This window comes from Pan troglodytes, chromosome 10 (genome assembly GCF_028858775.2).
Source record: "Pan troglodytes isolate AG18354 chromosome 10, NHGRI_mPanTro3-v2.0_pri, whole genome shotgun sequence".
NCBI lineage: Eukaryota > Metazoa > Chordata > Mammalia > Primates > Hominidae > Pan > Pan troglodytes.
Window position 1 is genome coordinate 43,019,960 of NC_072408.2, and position 18,277 is coordinate 43,038,236.

Sequence of the window (18,277 nt, forward strand, 5' to 3'; positions counted from 1 at the left end):
AATTAAAGACTCGTTTCGTATCTGTTTCCCCAATAGACTCTAAGGTCTCTTAGTTCAGGGGCTGGGGCTTGGTCTCAGGTAAATTTCTGTTTTTTTTGGTTTTTGTTTTTTGAGACAAAGTCTCCCTGTGTTGCCCAGGCTGGAATGCAGTGGCGTGATCTTGGCTCACTGCAACTGCTGCCTCCTGGGTTCAAGCAATTCTCCTGCCTCAGCCTCCTGAGTAGCTGGGACTACAGGCACCTGCCACCACGCCTGGCTAATTTTTGTATTTTTAGTAGAGACAGCGTTTCACCATGTTGGCCAGGATAGCCTCCAACTCCTGACCTCAGGTGATCTGCCCGACTTGGTCTCCAAAAGTGCTGGGATCACAGGCGTGAGCCACCGTGCCCGGCCTGGTCTCAGGTAAATTTCTAACTCTCAGCACAGGGCCTGAAATATGGTAGGTGCTCAACCATATGTTGTTGAATAAATGAATAAATGTGAATAAATGACTTTTGGGTGAAAAGATCGACTGCACAAGCAAGAACTGGCTTGACAGCAATTAGGGAGAAAGGTTGGAGAGTTGTAGCTGTGGCCAATGGTGAACTTAGGGTGGTACAACGAGAGAAGGGGCCATAGGAAAGCCACAAGAAGCTATGCTGAGATGCTGGGCACGGTGGCTCACGCCTGTAAACTCAGCACTTTGGGAGGCTGAGGTGGGCAGTTCGCTTGAACCCAGGAGTTCAACATGGGCAACATGACGAAACCCCATCTCTACCAAAAATGCAAAAATTAACCAGGTGCGGTGGTGTGTGGCTGTAGTCCCAGCTATTCAGGAGGCTGAGGTGGGAGGATGGTTTGAGCCTGGAAAGTTGAGGCTGCAGTGAGTGAAGATTGTGCCGCTGCAGTGAGTGAAGATTTTGCCACTGCACTCTAGCTTGGGCAACAGAGCAAGAACCTGTCAAAAAAAAAAAAAAAAAAAGCTGTGCTGGCGGGGGTTTTCCCATTGACAAGGGCCAAGGCTGGGAGAGGCTGCAGAGCATGAGGTGTGGTTGAGAAGGGTTAACCTGGAGCAGGGGAAACTGAGGAAAGGTATACCCATTAGAGCCTTGACACTGCAGGATTTAATATTAAGTCCATGATGTGAGCCAATTATACTTTTGCTGCTGCATGAATTGGGATCTCTGCGCACCTTTGTGTGCAAAACCAAGTCACTCAGCTGCTGAGGGGCATGGTTCAATCTCCACACTGTTTTGTCATTCTCTCCATCACTGCATGACCATCTTTCTAAGTAGGGGAATTATTTCTAAGTAGCAGCAGTATCTGTTGCAGCAGCAATTGCAGATCTGGGGATTTTGCAAGGTCCCTGGGTATAATGGTCATGGATAAAAATTCATCTCTTTAAACAAATAGTTATTGATGCCTAGTGTATGCCAGACGCTGAGCTGGATAGAGGGGTGGACAGGACATACATCATGGAGCTGTGATTCAGTGTTTAGTGGTGCTGTCTTAGGAAGTTTGAAGGGCGGGCATGTGGAACAGGGAGGAGGTTCATTGTGGGCTGCTCCATGGGGCAGTGGTCTGAGTTGCATACCGGTGGTGCCTCCAGCCTGAGGAGCTCTGTGGTTGGCCTGGAGCAGGTCCCTAAGATCACAGAGGAATGGGCCAGAGCAGACTTAGAGGTCACCTGGCAACCTCTTAGGTTGCCCAAGAGTATATTCTCTATGCCCTGCTCCACACCTATGGGGCCTCAGGGTCCTCAAGTGTAAAAAAAGGCATTGGCTCAGATGACCTTGAAGCACCCTTCTGGCTCTATTATCTATAAAATTACAGATATGGGGAAGTTCCATGGAGGTGGATTGGGCCCCATCCCAAATGTGGCCTCTGTCCTCCACCCTTAATCCTGAGAGGGAGGGATGGTAGAGTTCAGTTCACGGAGATCTTTCTCAAGCACATTTGTGAGGTCTGGAAGGCAGGCACAGAACCTTGCCCCTGCACAGTGGTCCCCAGGGGGTAGGGCTTGGATTCCCCTGAGGAATCAGCAGAATTCAATGCATTTCCCAGCCCTCTTCTGGACTCTGGGGCTGCTACACATTGCCTCCTCTCTCCTTGTTGCACCTAATTCTCCTGGGTCTTTTCTCTCCTCTTCTCTTCCTTACCTGGTCCCTTGCTCCTTGAACTCCTTTGTTCTCCCCACTGAAGGCCCTGTCTCTTCTTCCTCTTGAGGTCACCTGCCATTCAGTTTCATTCAGGCGTGCTGCCGGTTGGGGCCAGGGGAAGGAGGAAGGGGCTTTTAATCCTCTGGAGGGAGGTGAGGTGCACTCACTGCTATCTGGCCTTGGGGTGGAGTATCTGTGGGATTGTTCAAATTGCTAAGAGTGACTTCCTCATAGCACACCTCTTGAGTGTTCAGTATTCTGAGCCCTTGTTTGTCCTAGCTTTGAGTTGCATTGTCAAAGCCCCGGTGTCCTTGCTTGCAAATGCGCCAGGCTCTAGAAGAGGGGAGGGGGACAGGGAGAAATAGCCCCCTTGCCACGTAAATAAGAAATTTTAGATACTTCCCCAAATCAGAGTGGTCCAACTCTGCCGGCCAGTGGTGGAGGGGCTTAAGTGGAGTCTACTGGATGCCTTCCTTCCAGGAGTCCTGCCACTCGGGAGAGGTTGTACTGAAGTATCAGATACCCTAGAGTTCTCCTTCACCCACCAGACTTTCAGGCCAGAGGCAGAGGCTGTTCTGTGGGGAACCCCAAATGTCCTGTTTCTGCTCCCAGTCCATCAGGAGTATTTTTCTTTTCTTTTCTTTTTTTTTTTGAGACAGAGTCTCGCTCTATCACCCAGGCTGGAGTGCAGTGGCATGATCTCAGCTCACTGCAGCCTCCGCCTTCTGGGATCAAGCGATTTTCCTGCCTCATCTTCCCGATTAGCTGGGATTACAGGTGCCTGCCACCACGCCTGGCTAATTTTTTGTATTTTTAAGAGACGGGGTTTTACCGTGTTAGCCAGGATGGTCTCGATCTCCTGACTTCGTGATCCACCCGCCTAGGCCTCCCAAAGTGCTGGGATTACAAGTGTGAGCCACCGTTCCCAGCTTAGGAGTATTTTCTAAATGCACCTTGCTTTTTTTTTTTGAGATGGAGTCTCACTCTGTTGCCCAGGCTGGAGTGCAGTGGTACGATCTTGGCTCACTGCTCAACCTCTGCCTCCTGGGTTCAAGCAATTCTCCTGCCTCAGCCTCATATGTAGCTGGGATTACAGGTGTGCACCATCACACCTGGCCAATTTTTGTATTTTTAGTAGAGATGGGGTTTCACCATGTTGGTCAGGCTGGTCTCAAACTCCTGACCTCCAGTGACCCACCCACCTCGGTCTTCCAAAGTGCTGGGATTACAGGCGTGAGCCACTGTGCCCGGCCCTAAATGCACATTTCATTTCAGAGCCTGGGTGGCTCTGATTTGTAACCTCAGGAAGCGGAGCCTGATGGCAGGTGGATGGGCCTGGCCCCAAGTGCTTGTGGAAGGAGCAGAGCCACAGGCTGGGTCAGAAACGTGCTGTCCCATGCGATCCTGGATGGAGATGCCTGATTTCAGTGGGTGGTGCCTCATGGATGATTGCTGGGTTGGGCAAGAGGAAGGACTTGGAAACCCTGTTTTTCTGTTTCATTTCCAAATCCTGGAGTGTCTTTTAGCCAACGATGGCAATAACACCTCCACTAACCTCCTCTCTTTGTGGCGCTGCAAGTGCCTTCCTTCTCCAACTCCTTGAGGCAGATTCTCCCTTGAGAATCCAGGGCACTCTGATGCTTCCTCTGAACCCCTTCTAGCTTTCTTTCCTCTTCAACCTCCTCTCGCTTCCCTGTCTCCTTCAGGAAGCCTTCCCTGAGGCCCTCAGTGACTTTGCTCCGGCCATCCCTCCCTGTCCCTCGGCACTGACATCCCAGTCTCCTGCCTGCTTCCTTGTCTTTGGGCATGCCTATTTCTCCAACAGCCTGGGAGCTCTGAGGGCAGGGTCTGGGTTTCCTTCTCCCTTGGCTCTGCACGTGCCGGACACTTATTCTCCAGGCACGTCAGAGTAAGTCAGCTGGAGCCAAGTGACAGACACAGTCAGGTCAAGAGTATCTTGCTCTCCAAGGCCCAGCCCAGGTACGGGAGTGGATAAAAGTCTCGTGCTGGGGCCCCAGGGCAGAAACTCACACACCTTGACAATCTGTCTGTCCGTCTGCAGCTGCGTGACTGTCTGTCTCTGCCATGTCTCTCTCCCCATGCCGGGCCCAGAGGGGCTTCAGCGCTCGCTCAGCCTGTTCTGCTCGCTCAAGGGGCCGCAGCAGGGGAGGCTTCAGCAGCAGGGGCGGCTTCAGCAGCAGGAGCCTTAATTCCTTTGGGGGGTGCCTGGAAGGCTCTCGTGGGAGTACCTGGGGGTCAGGGGGTAGGCTGGGGGTGCGGTTTGGGGAGTGGAGTGGTGGGCCTGGGCTCTCCCTGTGCCCTCCGGGGGGCATCCAAGAAGTGACCATCAACCAGAATCTGCTGACCCCACTGAAGATTGAGATCGATCCCCAGTTCCAGGTGGTGCGGACGCAGGAGACCCAGGAGATCAGAACCCTCAACAACCAGTTTGCTTCCTTCATTGACAAGGTGAGGGTCAACTCAGCCAAGCCCCTGTCTCTGTGCCTCCCTTGGAGGAGCTGCTCTTGATGGACTTGAAAATGGGAAGTTTGGCCTCCTTCTACCACTTTTCTAATAACTTCTGCAGCAAAGAAGTCCCTCCTGTGGACTAACTGGACTCTCTCTGGCTATGCTGAGGCCCTGTTGTTCCATGACTGGGGCTCAGGGACAGAGAACTGCCAGCCAGCGGGGGGAAGGCCCTGCCCCATTAGTCAGTCCAGTCATTTTGTTGTGTTCAGAGTGTCATGGAAGGTCATGAGGCTTCCCCTGCCCAGGTTGGGCAGGGGGACAGGGGAAAGGTGAGGCTGATGGGAGGGTCCCTCAGGCTTTACTTTCCAGAGGCTGTGCACAGGGAGTCCCACGGGAGCCTCAGGGATCCTCTGCTTTTGCTGCAGGTGCGGTTCCTGGAGCAGCAGAACAAGGTCCTGGAGACGAAGTGGCACCTGCTGCAGCAACAGGGGTTGAGTGGCAGCCAGCAGGGCCTGGAGCCTGTCTTTGAGGCCTGCCTGGATCAGCTCAGGAAGCAGCTGGAGCAGCTCCAGGGAGAACGAGGGGCTCTGGATGCTGAGTTGAAGGCCTGCCGGGACCAGGAGGAGGAGTATAAGTCCAAGTAGGCACACTGAAATTTCCCCATGCCATGTGGGCGGGGTCTGGGATGACTCAGTTTGGGTCTGTCAGCCAGGAGGTGTCCCACATACTGAGCACCCAGAGGCACATGACTGGCCTCCCCTCTACCCCTCCACGTCCCCATTCCCCAGGCTCTCAGGTGCCCACCTGCTACAGGTAAACGAGGTATCCCACAGTCCCCAAGCAGGTCTGGAGAACCTTGGAGGAAAGGCAGGGAGACCGGTGTCCTACATGCCCCAGCTACAAGGGCCCATGTTTCCGGTCAAGGCTGGGAAGGGCTTATTTAAACAATGCCTCAGTGGCTTTTTTTTTTCTTGAGAAATTCCTGTTCAGCGGGCTGTGGGCTAAAGTGATTCAGATGTTCTCTGGTTCCAAGGAGGGAAGGGAATCAATTTAGTGGGGCCGTCCCCAGGCCTGTGACACAATTCACAGATGGGCTGTGGCTCTGGGCTCCACGCCTAGGTCACCTGGTGGAGTGGAGAGAGCCCTGGACTAATAGGGGGCTTGGGTTGGGGCGACTGTGAGTGAGGGGTAGCTGTGCATCCTGGGCAAGGCATCTCATCTCTCCCAGACTTGGTTTCCCTTCTGTAAACTTGGGAAATGTCACCTGCCCTTCTGGCCTCCCAGGGCTATTGGGATAATGGGATGTGAGGTGGAGGAAGGAAGGTTCTGGAAGGAGCCCTGGATTGGGGTCAGCAGACCTGGGTTGGCTCTGCTTTGTCTACCTAGTCATCTGCGGGGTCTTGGCCAAATCATCTAATCTCTCTGATAAAACCCAAACTGCCTACCTCAAGTGATGGGTGTGAGTAGCAAGTGGGAAAAGGTATTCAAATGTGCCTTATAAACTGAAACAATGTGGCTGTCGTCATCAAAAGGACATGGGCTGAAAGGGTGGCACAGGTACATAGCTAGGACGTGGCAGGAAAGGAGAGAAGGGCTGGTTATTGTCTTGTTTGGGGGCATTCTAAGGCAAGGAGTCCTTTTCAGGGAGGTCATGCTTGGACATGGGGGCATGAGCTCTGACCGTGGAGCCTCAAACTGCTTCCTTCTCTACTTATTTGGCAGGTATGAGGAGGAGGCCCACAGGCGCGCCACACTTGAGAACGACTTTGTGGTCCTCAAGAAGGTGAGGGTGGGGGCCAGTGCTCCACTTAGGTTCTGAGCATCCACTGTGCATGGAGCCTAGTCCTAGGCTGGGAGGGAAAAGGTGGGAGGTCCTGATTTAGGACAGGCTATCACTCTACCTGCAGGGGTCTCCTGGGGAAATGGGACATCTGCCTAGACACAGGGGCCCCAAGGCAAGATCTGACTAAAGGACTGCTTGACGAGCTCTTGATGTCACTGCAGGAGAGGGCGGGGAGGGATTGGAAGAAGCAGAACTGGTTGCGATTAATCAGGGAAGACTTCCTGAAGGTGATGTTGGGTCAATGTTGGGCAAAGGAGAGAGCAGGACAGAGTGGGGCTGGAGGAGGAAGGAGGGGGTCTTGGGAGGCGTGGTGGATGGGTGTTGAGCAGTGCATGAACAGAATTCCTGAGCCAGAGTAGGGCCCCCAAAGGGGAAGAGGGGGTTACATGTTCTCTCTCCCCTTGTCTCCAGGATGTGGATGGGGTTTTCCTGAGCAAGATGGAGTTGGAGGGCAAGCTGGAGACTCTGAGAGAGTACCTCTATTTCTTGAAGCATCTGAATGAAGAAGTGAGGCTCAACCAAAGGGCAGGCGGCAGCCAAGAGAGAGGACTGGGTGGGCAGGCTTCCTGTGGCCATGAGGAGAATGGCCAAGAGGGGAAGTCTGTTAGGGTGGCTTAGATTCTGGGTCATTCAGTCACTTGACAACCAATTACTGAAAACTTACTATGTGAATTGCTAGGTCCTGGGGATACATCAATGAATAACCAGAAAAAAATCACTACAGATAAAAAAATTGCTTTCTTTTTTTTTTTTTGAGATGGAGTCTTGCTCAGTTGCCCAGGCTGGAGTGCAGTGGTGCAATCTCAGCTCACTGCAACCTCTGCCTCCCGGGTTCAAGCAATTCTCTGCCTCAGCTTCCCAAGTAGGTGGGATTACAGGCACCCGCCACTGCGGTCAGCAAATTTTTGTATTTTTAGTAGAGATGGGGTTTCACCATCTTAGCTAGGCTGGTCTTGAACTCCTGACCTCATGATCCACCCGCCTCAGCCTCCCAAAGTGCTGAGATTACAGGCATGAGCCACCACGCCCGACTAAGTTTGCTTTCTATTGGGAGACAGACAATAAGCAACAGACTTAGTAAATAAGGAAATCATATAGTATGCAAGAAGGTGATAAACGCAATGGAAAAAAGGAAAATGAGAACAGAGAAAGGAGGATTGGGAACATGGAGCAGGTGCCAACTTCAAATCATGTGGCCAGGGTAGGCCTTATTTAGGAGATAAAATCTGAGCAAAGATTTGGAGGAGGTGAGGAAGGTCACCACGCAGGTGGGTTTCTGGGATTCCAGGCAGTGGCTGCAGCCCACAGCGGGAGTGTGCTGTCTGAGGAAATGCAGGAAGGTCGGTGTGGCCAGAGTAGTAGGAGCGAGAGGGAGAGGAGCATGATAAGAGGTCTGAAGATGGCTGGGCACGGTGGCTCATGCCTATAATCCCAGCACTTTGGGAGGCTGAGGCAGGTAGATCACCTGAGGTCAGGAGTTCGAGACCAGCCTAGTGAAACGCTGTCGCTACAAAAACACAAAAATTAGCCAGGCTTGGTGGCAGGTGCTTGTAATCCCAGTTACTAGGGAGGCTGAGGGAGAAGAATGGCTTGAACCTGGAAGGCAGAGGTTACAGTGAGCCGAGATTGCACCACTGCACTCCAGCCTGGGCAACAGAGTAAGACTCCATCTTAAAAAAAAAAAGAAGAAGAAGAAGAAAAAAAAAGAGGCCTGAGGAGTGATGGGGGCTGGGTGATTTCGGGCCTTGCAGGCCATTTTCCATTAATGTCCAAGCTGCAAGAGACCTCAGAGACCACCTCCTATGGCTCTCATTTTTGAATGAGGAGATCGAGTCCCATGGTGAGCAGGGCATACTCAAAGCCACCTGGGATGAATGGGGGTCATGGCATGTAAGCAGAAATTCATCATCCTGCTCAACCATCCTAGGCTTCAAGGGGAGAAGGAGCTGGGGGTGGGTGGACACTGAGTCTGTCTTCCCTGCAGGAGCTGGGCCAGCTCCAGACCCAGGCCAGCGACACGTCTGTGGTGCTGTCCATGGACAACAACCGCTACCTGGACTTCAGCAGCATCATCACTGAGGTCCGCGCCCGGTACGAGGAGATCGCCCGGACCAGCAAGGCTGAGGCTGAGGCCCTGTACCAGACCAAGGTGGTGGGACCTGGGGGGCAGTACCATGCTGGAAATGGCTAGGTCTCCATGCCCAAACTCTAGGGTGGTCATCCACCTTGATCCCATTGGGGCAGTTCCAGTTACCTCCCTGAAGGTCCAGGGCTGGGTGGGCAGGGCCATTTCCCCTCCAGGAGGGAGGCGATGCAGAGGAACCGTGGGAGATAAGCTTGGACTTCTGGAAGTATATCCCACTGTGTCCTGGCTCAGGCGTTTAACCCACACTCCAAATAAGGAGTGAGAGGTGGCTTTTCAAACATGAGGAGATGGTCAAAGGTGGCAGTCCTCTCAACTAATGGTGTCCCCTCTGTTCCCCTCTCAGTACCAGGAGCTTCAGGTGTCTGCCCAGCTTCATGGGGACAGGATGCAGGAAACGAAAGTCCAGATCCCTCAGCTGCACCAAGAGATTCAGAGGCTACAGAGTCAGATTGAGAACCTCAAGAAGCAGGTAGATTTCCAGAGACCCCCAAATGTCCTTTCATTGCGTTTGTGCCTTCAACTGACTTCCCAGTTCCTAGCTTCTCTCTCCAGTTGGGTTGCCAGTGGTTTTGTGTCGAGGACCTTGATAACTGGCTGGAGCTTTGGATAATTTGGGGAGAAGAGAACTTCAAGCCCCATCTAGGGTGAATTCAGCCTTCCTGCTGTCACTTCTAGCCACATGTTGGCTTTTGTGGGATAGTGCCACTGGATTGCACTCCCCTGGCGTTGGGGAGGGGGCTGACAGCATTGTAGCCTACGTCCAGGTGTACATCTTGCTTTCAGCCCCTTGGGGAGATGGTTAATTCATCTGTTTTCTCTTTTCTTATCTTTTTCTTTTCTTTTCTTTTTCTTTTCTTTTTTTTTTTTGAGACAGAGTCTTACTCCACTGCCCAGGCTGGAGTACAGTGGCGTGATCTTGGCTTACTGCAACCTCTGCCTCCGGGTTCAAGGGATTCTCCTGCCTCAGCCTCCTGAGTAGCTGGAATTACAGGCACTCACCACCATGCTTGGCTAATTTTTGCATTTTTAGTAGAGATGGGATTTCACCATGTTGGCCAGGCTGGTCTCAAACTCCTGACCTCAAGTGATCTGCCCGCCTCAGCCTCCCAAAGTGGTGGGATTACAGTCGTGAGCCACTGCACCCAGCCTCATCTCTTTTCTTTCTTTCTTTCTTCCTTCCTCCTTTCCCTCCCTCCCTCCCTCCCTCCTTCCTTCCTTCCTTTCTCTCTCTCTCTTTCTTTCTTTCCTTCTTTCCTTTCTTTCTTTCATGGAGTTTCACTGTTGTCGGCCCGGACTGGAGTGCAATGGCGTGATCTTGGCTTAATGCAACCTCCACCTCACAGGTTCCAGCAATTCTGCCTCAGCCTCCCGAGTAGCTGAGATTACAGGTGCCCTCCACCACACCTGGCTAATTTTTGTATTTTTAGCAGAGACAGGGTTTCACCATGTTGGCCAGGCTGGTCTCGAACTCCTGACATCAGGTGATCCACCAGCTTCAGCCTCCCAAAGTGCTGGGATTACAGGTGTGAGCCACCATGCTCAGCCCACATCTCTTTTCTTATCTCTTCTTTTGACTCTTACTTCTCAAGCGCAGCAGGGACTTTAAGGTCAAACACTGAAGGTCCTGGTGCCCTGTGGGGGAAGTTGGGAGCCAGGGCCTCAGAGAGTAGGTGAGGTGGGCGGCAGGGTGGGGCTAACTTCTCCTTAGGTAGATGCATTACAAGGGTCAGAAATAGAGGAAGGGATTGGCAAGGGGAGGGAGGCCGTTTCCTGCTCCTCCTGCGGTGTAGAGACTGCACTTCTAGATGTGAAGTGTTATGAATTCTCAAATTGTTAAGTATTCTTGCACTCATATTTCCTAAACCCAAAATATCAATTTGGGTGTCAATGGAGGATGGAGAGCAGAGACCACAGAGTCAGGCCATTTCCTCAACCACTACAGCTTGATTCAAAAGTCACATGTGGTCCCTTGACTCCCAAGCAGAGCCCTCTGGGGAGGGTTCTTGGAGTATCCAGAACCCACACTTCAACCCAAACCATCTTTCTGGTTCTTGTTTGCAATGAGAAGCAGGGCTTGAGATGAATGTGATGAATCCTCTTACTCAATTTGCTGCCACTATGTTTCACCAACAAATTTGGACCCCTTGCTTTGGAGTCCTCTGGGGTGGCTATTAAGATCCAGATTCCTGGCCTCCTGGCAGAGCTGAGGAGTCAGAATCTCTAAGGATGGGGCCCAGAAACCTGCTTTTTAAATGAGGTTGCCCAGCTGGTTCTGAAGCATGTGGTCTTGAGAGTCCAGTGGCAGCACACAGGAGTGTGTACTGGGTATCTGGGCCTGGGAATCACAGCTCCTCACACAGCAATGTGCCTTTCCCAGGAGAATCCCTCCTGGGGATATAGCACTGTCCCCTGCTCCTTTTCCTGAGCAAACATGATGAACTGGGCTCCCCTGTGCAGGCCCACGTGGGTTAGGATCCCAGTTCTGCCACTCTTCTTTCTGAGCCTCAGTTTCTTCATCTATAGAGTAGAGATTATGTTTCTATCCACAGAGTGGGAATCGATAATAACAGCCTTTAGACAATTCCTTCTTTCCTGAGTCAGATGTGAGGGCAAATCAACTGTAAGGCTGATAAAGACAGGGATCTCATCCTTCCTCTAGCTTTCTATTGTAAGTAAAAGGATTATATTTTCTTTTTTTTTTTGAGAAGGAGTCTCACTCTGTCACCCAGGCTGGAATGCAGTGGTGCAATCTCGGCTCACTGCAACATCCGCCTCCCGGGTTCAAGCGATTCTCCTACCTCAGCCTCCTGAGTAGCTGGGACTACAGGTGCGTGCCACCATGCCTGGCTAATTTTTTTTTTTTTTTTTTAGTAGAGACAGGGTTTCGCTGTATTAGCCAGGATGGTCTCTATCTCCTGACCTAGTGATCTGCCCACCTCAGCCTCCCAAAGTGCTGGAATTACAGGCGTGAGCCACCGTGCCCGGTAGAGATTATATTTTTCAAGTCCCAAATTGAGGCACATGTTTTGATGTACTCTGACAACAGGACAAAGTATTTGAAATGGGACTGTCTGAAAAAAATGAGAACCGTTGTGACCCTCAGGGGGAGCCTTGCAGATAGTGATCCATGGTACAGGAAGAGCTTTAAGCACCCTGGGAGAGGTGCTGAGGGCTGGGGGTGGGAAGAAATAGGGAAAGAGCACTTGGGGAGGTGGCACAGGAGTTGTACTAGTGTCCTAGGCCTGTCATGACAAATCACCACAAATTGGGTGGCTTAAAACAACAGAAATGTAATCTCTCCCAGTCCTGGAGCCTTGAAGTCTGAAGTCAAGGTGTTGGCGGGGCCGTGCTCCCTCTGAAGGTGCAGCGAGAGTCCTCCCTGGGTCTTGCTAGCCTCTGCAGGCTTCAGGAGCTCCTTGGCATTTTTTGTCTTATTGCTGCATCATTCCCATCTCTGCCTCTCTCTTCTTCTTTCTATTTTTTGAGACGGAGTCTTGCTCTGTTGCCAGGCTGGAGTGCAGTGGCATGATCTTTGTTCACTGCAACCTCCACCTCCCGGGTTCAAGCAATTCTCCTGCCTCAGCCTCCCGAGTAGCTGGGACTACAGGTGCATGCCACTATGGTCAGCTAATTTTTTTATTTTTATTTTTAGTAGAGATGGGGTTTTACCGTGTTAGCCAGGATGGTCTCGAACTCCTGACCTTGTAATTCACCTGCCTCAGCCTCCTAAAGTGCTAGGATTACAGGTGTGAGCCACCATGCCCAGCCCTGCCTCTATCTTCTGTTGAGCTCTTCTCTCTGTGTCTGTCTCTGTGTTCTCTCTTCTATTCATAAGGACACCAGTCATTGGATTTAGGGCTCACCCTAAATATGGTACGATATGATCATGAGATCCTTAATTAATTACATCTGTAAAGACCCTACTTCCAATAAGATCACATTCTGGGGTTCTGGGTGGATATGAAAGTTTTGGGGGATACTCTTCAACCTACTGCAGGAGGTAAGGAAGTGAGGGAAGCAATACCTTCCCTTAGAATGAGAGGAGCCTGTTGCAGGGGTGGTGTTGGTACAGACAGCCATGGATAATTTTGAGCTCATAAGATTATGATCCGCTCCAGCCTTCAAGTGATATCCACAGTGGGTGCTTTGAGAGGCTATGTTGGACTTACAACCACCTTCTCGCTCATTTCTACCCCGCTTCCAGAACGCCACCCTGCAGGCCGCCATCACTGATGCTGAGCAGCGTGGGGAGCTGGCCCTCAAGGACGCTCAGGCCAAGGTGGACGAGCTGGAGGCTGCTCTGAGGACGGCCAAGCAGAACCTGGCCCGGCTGCTGTGCGAGTACCAGGAGCTGATGAGCACGAAGCTTTCCCTGGATGTGGAGATTGCCACTTACTGCAGGCTGCTGGAGGGCGAGGAGTGCAGGTGAGGGAGGCTTGGAGGGACCTGGGAATATGAGGTTGGGGAGGAGGATGGGATGCCAACACAGTGAGCTGCTTGCTGAAGAGGATTCTGAGAGATTTCCTGACATTGTGAGTTGCTAAGGGCAACCGACGCTGCAGAGAGGGATTTTAAGTTGGAGACTGTGGATTTTATCTGCTGAGAGGGTGGGTGACCTGCTTTGAGGGGCTTAAAAGCTCGTGGGGATGCATTCTTTGTAGTATTCCTTAGCGCATCCCCCTCTTGTCCTTTTTCCCCTAGGATGTCTGGGGAGTGCCCCAGCCAGGTCACTATCTGTGAGTATCAGGGGACTTTAGGGATGGGATCCCCATGGGGAGCTGAGGACCCTGCTCTGAGCCGGTGCGTTTCTTGGCAGCCTCGGTGGGAGGCAGCGCTGTCATGTCTGGAGGAGTTGGTGGAGGCTTGGGGAGCATTTGCGGACTCGGTAGTGGGAAAGGCAGCCCTGGGTCCTGCTGCACCAGCATCGTGACTGGAGGCTCCAACATCATCCTGGGCTCTGGGAAGGACCCTGTTTTGGATTCCTGCTCTGTGTCTGGCTCCAGCGCTGGCTCCAGCTGCCACACCATCCTGAAGAAGACAGTCGAGTCGAGTCTGAAGACATCCATCACCTACTGAGCGACCCAGCAGCCACCTCCTTCCTGGACACATTTGGCCCGCTCCCCCCATCAGCCGGCTCTGCAAGGCCAACTCCGTGTCCGCTGCCCACAGCCCAAGCCAGCCCACAGCGGATGCTGCAAAAATCAATAAAGTTTCCCCTCCTGCTGTTCTGAATGCTCTAAGTGCTTGCACACCTCACCCAGCAAAACAAAAGCTGTGTGGCTCCCCAGCTTCCTCTCCTCGGAAGGCAATTGCGGCATATCTGTGTCCAAACGTGTCCTATTGGTACCTCACTCCACAACCCAGCCACTCTATCAAGGAATCCTTCAAGCTCTCCAGTGTGTTCCTTGGGGTGCCCTCCATCTCCCACACCTCCACTGATGTTTTAGCTGTGCTTGTAGCTCACTTCCTCATCAACTGCCTGTTTTAAGAGGTTCTAGTCCTGACCGGGGCAGCCCCCTTCCTTCTTGTTCCTCCTTCTTCCTGACTGTGCACCAAAATTTTCTCCTTCTAGGAACCTTCTCTAATTCCCATGTCTAAACTACTGGGCCCTTCCTGTCCCTGGCAGTCTGGCTGCACCTGTTGCTGTCCTGGGTGCTATGTCTGTCTGGCTCTGGTAAGGGACTCAGCTTCTCTATTAGCCTGGCACTCCTGCATCCAGGATGAGGATGTGCTCAGCTTGTGCCTGGGGGCTCTGATGGAGATTGGGGTTCAAACTCTGCCCCTACCCCCTTATCTGTTGGCTCTCATCTTATCCTTGGGCAAGTGTGAACATGAGGCTGGAAACTTCTCCTCCTTCCTCTCCTTCAGGAAGCTCTGCAGGAAGCCAAGAGTGTGGGAATCACGTGGGGTGCCAGGAGGGGCTGGAAGGATCACCTTTTCTACACACCCCCAGCAGCCTCATGGGTGCCTGCAGTTGCTCTTTCCCCATTCTCGCTTTCCAGACCCAGGTGGGGGACCTGGCTCAACCCCAAACTCCATAGTCTGGGCTGCAGGAGGTCACACTACGCCTCTCCTTGCTTTAGAGGGAGGGCAGAACTTTCCTCAGATTCATGAATCGCTCCATCCAAATTATGCAAGAAGGCTTTTCAGCTTTGTGAGAAGGAGACCAGAGCCAGTGAGGATGTGGCTTGAATCCCAGCTCTGCCGTTTCCTAGTGGTGCGACCTTGATCAAGCAGCTTGACCTCTTCAGTTACCTCATCTGTAAAAAGAGATTAATAATAATATGTACCTCACAGGGCTGTGTGGCGACAGTGCCACTAGGATCCCAGAAGGAAACTAAATTCATCCAAGGTAGTTCAATTAAATGGACTTTTTGAAAAAGTATAGTTTCCGTTTTCTTTTTTCCCCAGAGGATAGTCTTTTCTTTAGTGCTGAGGGATTCAGCCCCTTACATGGGCTTTGGCGGAGATTGTGGGCAGCACCAGCTGTTCTGACTGGGGATATGGGTGTTGGGTCCTTCTGGGCTTCACAAGGCTGCTTCCTGCCTGGCCTGCTATGAGTGACTCACCTCACATGGTAATGCAGTTTCACATACAGCCTGGGAAGCACCCAGACATCCAAGACACTCACTTTGGAAATGTTCCTGATGGCGGTGACCTCTACCACGTTTTTCAGACTAAGACCTCCTTAATGGCCTTGCCCTCGGGCACGTGTCAGGTGTGGTTTGTGCAGTGAATAGGCTGCACGTGATTGTGGGCGTGATTGTTGTTCCTTCTTTTCTTTGTCTTCTTGGAAGTGAGGACCTGAGAGGGCTAAATTGACTTTAAGGAAAGGATTACTTGCAGAGGTGTGGTTAGGGCTGAGGGAACAGGGATGGAGAGGCCAGGGACCAGCAATGGCGAGAAGCCGTTACCACACCTAGAGTGAGGTCCACCCTCTCAGTGTGTCCAAGACTGAGAGGACTTGCAGTGCTAAAGCTGGGCAGTCCTGAGAAAATCAGGATGGGCTGGTCGCCTTATATAGAGCTGAAGATCAAGAGAAGCAGTGAGGTGGCAGAGGCTGTAATCATGGGGAGATGCAGCCATGTCCCCAGACAGTGGTCTGAAGTGGTTGGAAGCAGGGAGGGAGCTGGGAAGAAACATCTGACCTCTCTCCTCCCTCTGATCTCCTGCTGGTGTCTCCCTTTGGTCAACTCAACTGGAAGCCAGAGTGCCAGGGAGCAGCCCACAAGGGTCAGAGGAAGGTGGAGAATGGAGCGGGAGGGAGGCAGATGGAGCATCACCCAGTGCGGAGACTCAACATGCCATTGCAGGGAAGGCATCCAGGCCACTCTGCTGCATAGTACGTGCTCAGTAAGTGCTGACTGTAATAATGATGATAATTAGCTCAGAAAGCCCTACCTTCTGGGGGCTCCTTTGTCCCTGTAACTTTCCTATTGCTTGGCATCCAGCCTGACCCATGGTAGTTGCTAGGTTGGCAGTATCCACTCTCTTGCCCCCTCCCTTTGGTGGCAGCAATCTTTAGTCCCCTCTGCTTTTGTGTCCTGCCATCAGGGAGGGACTCTGGGCAGGTGACAGTCTCCAGAGATGGAGCCCTTCAGTAATCAGTATAGCAGTGCGCAGCAGCTCTTCCTCTCTATGGAGGGCAGGAGGGGAGGAAACTGCTCCTCCCTGGGCTGCAGAAAGAAGGTCTGAGCTTGCATGTCCTGTCTGAAGGTAGAGTGGAGAGTAAGGGCTGGTGGAGGCAAAGTGCCCTCCCAGGCTTCTGTCTGGGCCTGGGCTGTGAACCTGGGTGGGAGGGAGGCTGTCTCCAAGCAGCAAGCCAGGAGCTCCATGAGAGTGTGCCCTGGTCCCTGTGCACCTGTCACCAGCTCCCAGCACAAAGCGTGTCCCAGAGAGCGTGCTTGGTAAATGTGTGCAAGGGACTGGCGTGAGTGTCGTGTCTGGGGTGATGTGAGACTTGTGTTTATCGACTGCCTCTCACTCCCACCAGCCTGGCTGCCCTGTGACTCAGAGGGCTGACAACACTTCCTTGCCCAGGGGGCCCACAGCCACATCCTGGAGGCTAGGGCCCACTCATGACTGTTTCCTCCACCCACGCCGCCCAGGGAGAGATAAGGGAGGCTGAGAAAGTGATCTCAGCCTGGGGAAAGGAGACGAAGGTCAGTGGGAAGGGGCGGCTTCATCCAGGGATCACGTTTCCAAAGGGCTTCCACGGAGGGCCCTGCTTATAGGCAGAGAAAATGGGGGTCAGAGAAGTTGCGAGTTGCCCCAGGACACACAGCTCAGTGTGGGAGACGTCTCGGCTTGGCTCCCTGAAATGCCCAGTGTCCTAACTCCAAAATCTCCTCTTGGCTATTAAGGGACTAGTTCTGCAAGTGCTCTCACTCCCATTCCTTGTGGGAGCTGGGTTCAACTTCTTCAAGCAACGGGGAGCCACTTACAGCCTCCCAGGGGCCCTAGGAGAAGATCCCACAGCTCCCTCTGGTCCTGGAGCAGGCTGTCTCTTCACTTGCTGGGCTGTGGGGAACATGGGAGGGAGGCCAAGCCTTCTCCGTGGCAGTCCCATGTCCTCTCTGTTGGGATCCTGGGGACACAGGCTGGCTGGTTGTCCTGCTCATCTGATGGAGGTGGGGAGCACAGCGATGCTGTCCTCGCTCCTTTTTTTTCAGGCAAGTCTGTTCACTTTGAGCCCATCTTCTTGCTGAGAGAAGGGGGTGGGGAGGGCCAGTGTCTAAAGTCACCTCCTCAGTCACCCCTCGGCCCTGACAGTTGACGTCTCTGTCTTTGCTTGGGGCTGTGTTTGGTCCCAGCAGACTGAGGTGAATAGGAAGTGGGGGGGGGGGACCATATGAGGTGATTTAAGGAGCTCCCCTGGCCCCTCTGAATCAGACACATGGGCTCCTGCATGTGGGGCAGGGGAAGATGGGAGTGACGGGGCTGCTGCGTGGGCCTCCTGGGGCTTTTTTGGAACACCTGCTTTTTGGAGCTGTGTGGAGCTGGGTGGAGACAGCTCCACCCAGGGTGGTCTGTGTCCTTGACCCACCTCCAGCTCCCTCCAAAGTGGCTGAACCTTTCTCTGGGGACTCTGCTGTGGGGTAGAGGGTCAGGGATCTCAGGTATTGGTTAAATCCCCTGCCCTCTCTTCAGCCTCCATAAGAATGTCCTTTGCTCCCAGGCTTCTGGGCCCTGCCTGAGGACCCCAGGCCTTTTCTACCTCCTGATCAAGGGCCTGGGCCCCACGATTGGGCAGGGATCCTCTTTCTGTCCTTGAATTCACTTTGCCAGCACAGGCTCACTTCCCAGAAGGCTCTGCCACTGTACGGCAGAGGCACAGGCTATCCCCACTCTCGCCCTGTCACCTGTGTCACCCACCCTGGACCTGGGAGGAGTGGTGGGCCATTGGCTGGGGGTGGGATGGGAGCAGGCCTGGATGCTCTCTCTGGCAGCCCATTGCCCAATGCTCCTTCTCCTACCACCTGTACAGCCCCAGGCCCTGCAGCCTTGGCTTACAACAGGGGCCTGGGACAAACCCCGTAGAACAGAGCCCTATTGACAGTGGCCACTGGGGCTGGGTGGGAGGACAGCAAGCCAGTCACTGGGTGGTGGGGGTGGCCATGGGAGCCCGTATCATCCTGTGCCAACCGAGGAGAGCCTGGGGGCAGGGGGAGAAGGTGGCAT

General features: G+C 53.0%; 1 protein-coding gene across 2 annotated transcripts; it reads left to right on the top strand.

Annotated features, from left to right (window-relative positions):
- The first annotated feature begins 4,159 nt into the window (after positions 1 to 4,159).
- KRT78 (keratin 78) lies at positions 4,160 to 14,981 on the top strand. 2 transcript variants are annotated; one of them, XM_509082.7, is made up of 9 exons: positions 4,160 to 4,607; positions 5,033 to 5,247; positions 6,330 to 6,390; positions 6,862 to 6,957; positions 8,435 to 8,599; positions 8,940 to 9,065; positions 12,801 to 13,021; positions 13,298 to 13,332; positions 13,413 to 14,981. In XM_509082.7, exons 1-9 carry the CDS (start codon positions 4,224 to 4,226, stop codon positions 13,670 to 13,672), a joined length of 1,563 nt encoding a protein of 520 aa, XP_509082.3. In that variant the 5' UTR covers positions 4,160 to 4,223; the 3' UTR covers positions 13,673 to 14,981. The 2 variants fall into 2 exon arrangements, with proteins under 2 accessions (XP_509082.3, XP_003313725.2); XM_003313677.4 differs by lacking the exon at positions 4,160 to 4,607 and adding an exon at positions 4,883 to 4,936.
- The last annotated feature ends 3,296 nt before the right edge of the window (positions 14,982 to 18,277 follow it).

Excerpts from the sequence above, each read along its gene's own strand:
- KRT78 (XM_509082.7), top strand. The coding sequence starts at position 4,224 with ATGTCTCTCTCCCCATGCCGGGCCCAGAGGGGCTTCAGCGCTCGCTCA. Across the intron at positions 6,391-6,861 it reads ACTTTGTGGTCCTCAAGAAG|GATGTGGATGGGGTTTTCCT; the intron begins GTGAGGGTGGGG and ends CCTTGTCTCCAG. Across the intron at positions 13,022-13,297 it reads CTGGAGGGCGAGGAGTGCAG|GATGTCTGGGGAGTGCCCCA; the intron begins GTGAGGGAGGCT and ends TTTTTCCCCTAG.